This window comes from Rutilus rutilus, assembly GCF_951802725.1.
Source record: "Rutilus rutilus genome assembly, chromosome: 18".
Lineage (NCBI taxonomy): Eukaryota > Metazoa > Chordata > Actinopteri > Cypriniformes > Leuciscidae > Rutilus > Rutilus rutilus.
The window spans coordinates 21,901,368-21,910,189 of record NC_140231.1 but is presented as its reverse complement, the minus strand read 5'-3'; the positions used below and the strand labels follow the sequence as shown (position 1 = coordinate 21,910,189).

Sequence of the window (8,822 nt, the reverse complement as noted above, 5' to 3'; positions counted from 1 at the left end):
TTTTTGCCAAAGATAACATCTCTGAGTCTACTCCTATAATGCCTGATGAGTTTGGAGAACACCTGACAAGAGATCAGAGACCATTCCTTCATACAGAATCTCTCCAGATCCTTCAGATTCAGAGGTCCATGTTGGCACTTCTTCTCTTCAGTTCACCACACTCATTTTCTATAGGATCCAGGTCAGGGGACTGGGATGGCCATGGCAGAAGCTTCATTTTGTGCTCAGTGACACATTTTGTTCTGATGGAAGTTCTAACCACGGCCCATTATAAGATTTCTAGCAGAGGATGTCAGGTTTGATTTTTTATCTGTTGGTATTTGCTAGAATCCCTGATACCATGTATCTGAACAATATTTCCAGGACCTCCAGCAAAAAATAGGCCCACAGTTAATATATATAATATATTATATTTAACTGTGGGCATGGGGTACTTTTTATGATGGCTTCAGATGGGTTTGCTGCCAAAAAGCTATTTTTTGTTTTGTGTTTTAGTCTGACAACTGAATATGCTGGAGTTTGTTTGTGGATGAGCGAGGAGGATTTTTCTTGAAATCCTCCCAAACAACAAGTGGTGATGTAGGGGTTGTTTGATTTAAAAAATTTTTTACTGACCCCAAGTCTTAACTAATCTCTGCAATTCTCTATCTGTGATCCTGGGAGAGTCTTTGGCCACTCAAACTCTCCTCACCGTGCATTAAGACAATATAGACACACGTTCTCTTCCTGGCAGATTCGTAACATCTTTAGTTGATTGGAACTTCTTAATTATTGCCCTGATGGTGGACAATGGGAATTTTCAATGCTTTAGCTATTTTCTTACAACCACTTTCCATTTTGTGAAGCTCAACAATCTTTTGCTGCACATCAGAACTATATTCTTTGGTTTTACTCACTGTGATGAATGATTAAGGGAATTTGGCCTTTGTGTTTCCTCACATTTATACTCCTGTGAAACAAGAAGTCATAGCCAGACAATTTCATGTTCTTAGTCCCTGGTGTAATAAAAAATGTAAATATTAATGGGATTATACTTAAGAGAGATATTTTACTCTAAGGAGTGCCAATAATTGTGGCCAACATGTTTTGGAGAAAAACGACACTTTCTCCTCAATTATTTTACTTCAATGAAACGTTAGATTTTTGCGATTTTTCTGAATGATAGATCAAAAGGATAAACATTTATTTTTTACAGCCATCTTTGATCATATTTAACAGGGGTGCCAATAATTCTGACCACAACTGTATATATATATGTATATGTGTGTGTGTGGGTGTGTGATTTTATGGATATTTTTGTCATTTTTAATTTCTTGATGATTTCACTTTTGAATTTACTTGCAGCCATTTTTAAAACAAACTTGAAGACATTTTCTTTTGTAAACCACTCTCAAATAATGTGCATTAAAAAGACATGCATACCACATGAGGAAAAAAGACAACAAATATAGTGGTTTTTAATATGATGTTTATTGAGCAAATGCTGCTGAGAAATTCATTCAGATGAACAAAGACATGGGACAGCAAACGGTAGCACCTCATTAACGGTAAGTAGTTGAATTCAAGTCAATCCTATGCATACAAGAATGTATATGCGCATTGACAGGTTTATTTTCAAATGCACTCATCAGGTAAACATAACTGACAACAGTAAAAAGCATGTTTAAGGCTAAGAGTTTCTTAGTTGCTTTATGTACTGAGTGTATATGACCATGGGCTATTTTCACCATCGCCTTCGTCCTTTTTTTTATTATTTTTTTTGTTACATTTTTGGCTCAGTTGGCGTCCTCGCAATAATATTATTTATAAGGCTACTTTGTCAGAAGAACATATCTCTACGGCCCTTGTTACCCTAACTTGAAGCAAATGTCATTCCCCACCACGCCGCGAGTATTTTATATTAGGGTGGTTATGATTCTATCTCAAAGAACGAGGAGCGCGCTCCCCCTGAGCTGGCATGCAGATGCCACATTCAAGTGACCGCCCCCCTCCCCCAGGTATTGCAGTTAGAACAAAAGTGAAAGTGAGTCCCCGGCGTCCCGGACCACATTCGCAGCAGAACCCATTTAAAGCTGTCACTCAACATGCATTTTTTTAGCTTGCCGCAACTTGTGGCTTCTCTCTATGCTTGTTTTTGTTTTAGTGTGGTTAATGTAATTACGTACATCTGTTGAGCTTTATGATTTCTTCGTTATGTTCATTTTGTGTTGATTGCTTGAATGCTTCCTCCCCAGTTCCTCTTCAGTCGGCTATAGCTGTACGCTCGGGTCTAATCTGCTTCAGTGGACTTCACGACCTTCTCTGGGGTTTTGGAGACCACTTTTTCCTGGACGCTCTCCTCCACCTCCTCTCCTTTCTCGGTGACGGTAACAGTTTTTGTGACTTGTTTGACTCCGCCTTCCCCAGTCGTGATGGTCTCCACCGTCTTGGTGATGACCACCCTCTGGCTCGATTCATCTTTGGTTGGGCTCTCATCCACTCCGTTGGAGACCACCTTATCGGACTCTTTCTTCTCGTCTTTCTTGGCCATGTCTCCATTCACGGTTGCCTCTTTCTTTTTATCTTCAGGCTTTTTCTCTGGTTCACTCTTTTTCTCATCTGCTGGCTTTGGGGAATCTTCTTTAGTTTCAGCTTTCGGTGGTTCTGACTTTGGTGCTTCTTTCTTGGGTGGTTCTTCCTTAGGTTCCTCTTTCTTAGGACTCTCAGTCTTGGGAGACTCACTTTTGGGGGCTTCCTTTTTTGGAGTCTCTGTCTTAGGTGTCTCCTTCGGGCTTTCGATCTTTGGACTCTCACTCTTTGGAGATTCTGGTTTAGGCGTCTCCGTCTTGGTTTCTGTCACAGTTGCATTGTCTTTTTCAGATTTGGGCTCTTCTTTCTCCTCTTTTCCCTTCTTGTCTTCCTTTGCCGTTTCTGTTTCTGCTTTCTTAGGCTGCTCCTTTACTTCGGCTTCTTTTTCATCCGTTGATCCTTTGTCGCTACCTGCATCTGCCTCATCTTTCTCATCACCCTCTTCTTCTCCTTCTTCTTCTCCTCCGCTGGTCTGCTTCTCTTCTGCTTTCTCACTCTCAGGAGACGCCTTTGCTTTGGGTGACTTAGTTTCTTCTGCTTCGTCCTCTGCATCGTCATCTTTCTTGTCCTCCTCACCCTCCTTTTCCTCCTCTCCTTTCTCTTCCTCCTCATCACCCTTTCCAGCTTCTTCTTCTTGTTCTTCATCACCTCCTTCTTTCTCTCCCTCCTCTTCATCCTCAGCAGGGGCTCCAGAGGCTACTTTGGCTTGGGTTGAGGCAACCACTTCCTCTTCTTCTTCCGCCTCACCTTCACCTTCCTCTCCTTTCTCTCCTTCCTCATCACCACCTTCTTCACCCTCAGCCTCTCCCTTCTCCTCTCCTTCATCTTCCTCTTTGGCAGCTGACAACTCCTCTGCCATCTCAGCCAAAGCCACATCCATCTCAGACTTCTCATCCTCCACCCTCGTCTCCTCGATGATCTCCTCCACAAACTTGTGTTGCACTTTAAGTTTAGGCGGCTCACTTTTGACCTTGGTGCCTTTGGTGACGGTCTGGCGATATGGGAAAGTGCTAAAGTGGCTCTCCTCTCCTTCAAGAAGTTTTCTACATAAAAACAAAAGGCATAAAAGAAGGAGATACAATTGTGGTTTAGGCTATTTTCAAAATTATATGTAAAAATGTGTCTGTAAAATTTTTATTTTAAAGAAATGCTAATTCTTAAAAAAAAATAACATAATATATTCTCATTTGCATGGTAAATAAAATATTAAATGTTAAACAAAAAATATATATAATATAATAACAATACATATTTATCAAAATTGTTAATAAATAATAAATATTACTAAAAATATTGAAATAATAAAATATTCTATATTACATAATGTCAATACATATTACTTAATATCAATAATTATATTTATAATATTATTAATATATTAATAAGTACAAATAAATAGCATTTACACCATACTCATTTGCAAAATTGATCCCAATCTTACCTGTACGCTGCAATTTCAATATCTAGTGCCATTTTGACATTCAAGAGGTCCTGGTATTCACGAAGATGCCGTGCCATCTCCCATTTCGTGCTCTTGAGTTCATTTTCCAGCTGGTGGATGGTTTCCTAGTGAGTCAGACAAAATATTGTGACAGCTTAGTCAAATAAATCTATTGCTGAAGACTGAAAGAAAAAAACTGTCATATTCTCAAGATAATCATTTGTTTATGGATATTCTTCACATGCTACAAGGAACTCTTTGTGGGTATGATGCAAATGCTCTCACTGCACCAATTACATTATAATTCACAGCATCACTGTATGGCTTCAAGGACAATCAGTAGGTGCATTGAGTTTATGTGCATGAGGTGATTTCAGGACACAGCCAATGAGCGAACCCTGCCTCTGCTCTGACTCAGCAAAGAGTGAGGAGAGACTGCATTGTGGGTGTCTGCCTCTCCTTAACCCTTTCTAACACCATTCCACTGCACCTATGATGTAATGAACCATCATACGCAAATCCTCTGGTGAATGTCCGGTCTATTTCTCGGCTTTTCATTCTCTACAATAGTGAGCTCAGAGGAAATAGCATTAAACAGTCATGCAGACTTAACTGCGACTTGATTTTATTATTACTGCAACACATTTTAAAAGTCAAAGTGATTTATGAGGGACTACTGCAGCAAAGGCTGCAACCATTGTCCATCACAATGTTCAGAGTAGTGGTCTAACAATATTAGTTTTTAAATGGCATATTCTTAATTTGAAGAACATTATTTTAGATTAAAAACACACTATTAGATACAGTAATGTTTTTCACCATTCAGTGCACTTTAAAGCACTTATAAAACAACACGCACATTTGTATGATCAGACTTGCATATTAAACTCCCTTTTTGTTGAAATGCCAAAATTAAATGTTGATTATGTAGCCTACCTGAAGGCTGGAAAGGTCATTGTTGTGTCGGTCCTCTATGTCGTTCAGCTGCCTCTCCAGAGACTCTTTGGTTCCTCGGACAGACTCCAACTCGATGGTTTTGGACTGTAACTGGCGGCGATAATCTGCGATCTCGTCCCGTGCGGATTTGATGGCGCCTTTATTTTGCTCAGCGGCCTCCGTGAGTTTCGAGTAGCGGCACACGAACCAGTCTTCCACCTGCTGGAGGTTTTGCGTAGAGTGGCCCTCCAGCTGCGAGCGGATCTCTCGCAGCGCATCGGTGATATCTGTCTTCTGGTAGTCCCTCTTCTCCACGGTGATCTGCGACGCCTGAACCTGCGCTAACAGATCGCTGAGCTCCTCTTGGTGGTTGTTGCGAATAAACGCGATCTCGTCCTGCAGGGACTGCACTTTCTTCTCCAACTCTGCTTTGACGAGTGCTGAGTCACCCATGTCCTTCTTCAGGGCACGGACGATCGCTTCCGTCTCTTCCCTGATGCGGGCTTCCTCATCGAAGCGGTCCCTAAGGCGCTGGATGTCTACTTCAATGTGGTCGGTGTCCAGCTGGATCTGCGCCTTCTCGTTGTGGACCTGTTCCAGCATGGAGCGCAACTCCTGCAGCTCTTGGTCGTAAAGTTCGCCCAGCTGAGACTGCGACACCTGCTTCTGCCGCAGTGCCTGGATCTCCGCCTCGATCTGCTGGTTCTGCTGCTCCAGAAAGTGCACCTTGTCGATGTAGCCCGCGAAGCGGTCGTTGAGTCCCTGGAGTTGTTCCTTCTCATTGGAGCGCTTGTAGTCTCCATTGTGGATGGAGGTCTGAGTGAAATCAAGGCTGTCAGTGGAGCTCAGAACCGTTGAGCCGTAAGCTCGCGCCACCGGGACGTTGAAGGTTCTCTTGTAAGAAGAAGAACTCGGGCTTGCCCTCGACCAGGTCTGGGAGCGGAACCCGCTGGAGGGGCTCGAATAGCTCGTCCTGGTGTCCATTACCCTCCGGTAGGGACTCCCTATAGTGTCTATCGAATAACTCATCCGGACGGACGGGGTGTGAACGTGCAGATGAACAGAAGTGTGAGGTAAAGTAGTGAATATATAGTGTGTGTGGCTCGCTCAGCGCTGGATAGCAGCTCTACCTGCCTTTATATAGTCGAGGAGATGTTACGAAAAAACTCAGGCTTGTTTTGACTGGACCATTGATCCGACGATGTGGGAGGGTCCTGTTTGCTACTCTTATCTTTATCAGTATTTCAGATTCCTATAGTCAATATAACGAGTGCTTGGGTGGCTAATGACATATAAAAATAACTTTCAAAAAATATTTTCTGTTGGAAGTTTTCTAAAAATTACTTTTAAAGACTTTTTAAACAAGACACTAAAAGTTTGTGATGTATTTGTGGTGTTAATCATATAGGCCTATAATAATAATACAATTGATAGACTAGAGTAGGCATAAGTTTGTTTTATCATAGACAGTGATTCCCGCATCTCTGTTCGCTATCGTGCACGTTTAGCCCACTAAACTTTTGCGGTAATACAAATGTTTAAGAACTCAATTGAAATTTATATAGGTCTATACACTTTTTTGTGTAAAAATAAATACATTTTAAGCTTATTTTTAAGACTATAACCAACATTTTCTGTTAAAGCACCCTCCAAAAAAGTGGTTGTAAAAAGTTTTAAAAGAACAGTTTCTTACAGAATATAATATACGTTGGTTTCGATAGAATTACAATATGATATCACGTCTTTCTTAGGCTATTTATTATGATGTTATAGGGCTACAGTTCCACTCGACGTGACATCATTGGTACTTGGACAGAGTCTGATCACGCAGCCCAATCACTGACTGAGCGTCCACAGTCAGCACCAAGGACAGCGGCCCGGATCTCAGACACATTCAAGGGCATTTAGCTGTAGTGTGCTAAGTCAACTATGACATGACTATTTTCGGTAGCACTTTATTTTTAAGGTGATGTTACACATGATGCATAACAGTAAATTATGCATAATTTCAACTAACTAACCCTAACCATATAGTAGGCTAAGCGCATATTATTTATTACTTATTTGTGTAATCTAAATACACTGTAACAATGTCACTTTAAAATAAAGTGTAACCCTATTTTCTTTTGAAAATGTGGCATTGATGAGTTTATTGATTTCTTATAAGAGAAATATTGAGCAGACGTGCCTTGCACTGTGAAAAAAAAATAGATTTAAATGAAGGCAACAGTTTGCATGGCTTTTGATCTCAATTCATTCATTTGCTTATTTAAAATAAATTATCTATTTATGACCTATGTAACACTACCTAAAAAATCTAATTTTTACATTTACTCAACAGTGAGAACAATGTATGTTGTTTTCATTTTAAACAATAGCATGCATAAATTATTATATGTTGGCATATACTTTTATTGTGTCATCCTTGAAGTTAGGAAGCACCGCTATACTCTGCTGCAGATTAGTGCAAATCTGAGGTTGGGTTTTTGTGCTGGTTGACAAATGACTTATTTTTTATTAACCAGAATCCTGCCGTTTCCGAATAGACAAAGTATGCAAGTCATGCATTGGACTGGGAGGACGTGTCACATAGTGCTGACTTCCTCTAACAGAAAACCTGCTGTTATTTGCTTCACATGGCAAGGATATGGATTTATAGAGTAACCTGAAGGACATATGATGCATCGGCTATCTAACCTCCCTCTTTAATGAAACCTGAGAAAAATTAGCAGAAGGGCTGTCAACAGGCTCATACCATGCCAAAGATGTGCATCGTTTTTTAGCAACATCTTAGAGTTTCATCATTATTATTATTATTATCTGTTTTGAGCATACGTTTTAAAGATACTTCAGTTAAGAAAATGCAACCCGAGAGTGTTTAGATGGTAATTGATTGATCCAGAACTGCAGTCGCTATAGATAATTCAACCAAAGTGCTTCATTCTGAGCTACACAGTGCTGAAAGTCACTCTGACCTTATACAGACATCTAGCATTAGCAACTGCTAATTTCCTATAGCCTATTTTCTATTGCTCAGCAGAGTTTAATCATATCACCAGAAATTGTTCCAAGCCATTCCTATTGAACCAAGAGAGGACGACGAATTTGTCCCTTTGAGTGGACTAAAATGAGATATTTCCAATTAATTATAGGCCTATTTGCTGTGTCATTGGATTCGGTGTGTCTGAGCATTGAAGCCAGATTTAGCCGGCGTGCAATCATGCAGAGCAGCAGAAGAAGAGCTCCTGAACTCAATGACCTTATGTCTCTACTGTCCACTCTGCATGTCCAGCCCTGAGAGAAGACCATCCATTTTAAATGTGCAAATCATCCCTGAGGAGCAGGACGCCTGTCGCTCAAGGTGCTTTTGTGGCCATGCAGAGCAGTGCGGTTTAAAATTCAATGCAGGCCACCAGTAATGCTGCAGAGCACGCCCTTACAGTACCAGCCCACTGTGATGTATTATTAGAGATCCAGCTATAACGTGACGATATTACGGGCAGTGAACTCAGAATCAGGTGATGAGGCACGTACGCAGTCTGTGATTTATTAATATAGAATGATTGGGGGAGGTATGCGGCGCATTAATGGAGGCAGACGCTCATGTAAGTGACTTTCAAAAGAAAACGTCTGCCAAGAACAGAAACGTAACAAATCGAATGGGATCTTTTAAAACTTGTCATTTGGTGCAAAAAAAAAAAAAAAAAAAAGTGCATACAAATGGGTTGCAAAAAATGTGGGTTGCAAGATAAGCTCTGGTACAAATGCAGTGTATCAGTGCATGAAGGCTTGATGCTGATTTAAAACTCTGGAGGATACTGTTGTTAAATCAGCCCTGAAGGGATTCTTTTGCTCCGTTCCCTCCCCTGATGAGCCC

At 40.8% G+C, this 8,822-nt stretch overlaps 1 protein-coding gene across 1 annotated transcript; it reads right to left on the bottom strand.

The window, feature by feature from the left end:
* Positions 1 to 1,450: 1,450 nt before the first annotated feature.
* Positions 1,451 to 6,069, bottom strand: nefma (neurofilament medium chain a). The gene is made up of 3 exons (XM_084387076.1): positions 4,946 to 6,069; positions 4,010 to 4,134; positions 1,451 to 3,611 (listed from the first exon to the last, which is right to left on the bottom strand). Exons 1-3 carry the CDS (start codon positions 5,972 to 5,974, stop codon positions 2,270 to 2,272), a joined length of 2,496 nt encoding a protein of 831 aa, XP_084243202.1. The 5' UTR covers positions 5,975 to 6,069; the 3' UTR covers positions 1,451 to 2,269.
* Positions 6,070 to 8,822: the final 2,753 nt, after the last annotated feature.

Bases quoted from the DNA above. Each gene is read 5' to 3' on its own strand.
- nefma (XM_084387076.1), bottom strand. From the start codon at position 5,974: ATGAGTTATTCGATAGACACTATAGGGAGTCCCTACCGGAGGGTAATG. The intron at 4,135-4,945 runs GTAGGCTACATA...CTGACTCACTAG, and splicing joins ATGACCTTTCCAGCCTTCAG to GAAACCATCCACCAGCTGGA. The intron at 3,612-4,009 runs GTAAGATTGGGA...GTTTTTATGTAG, and splicing joins ATTGAAATTGCAGCGTACAG to AAAACTTCTTGAAGGAGAGG.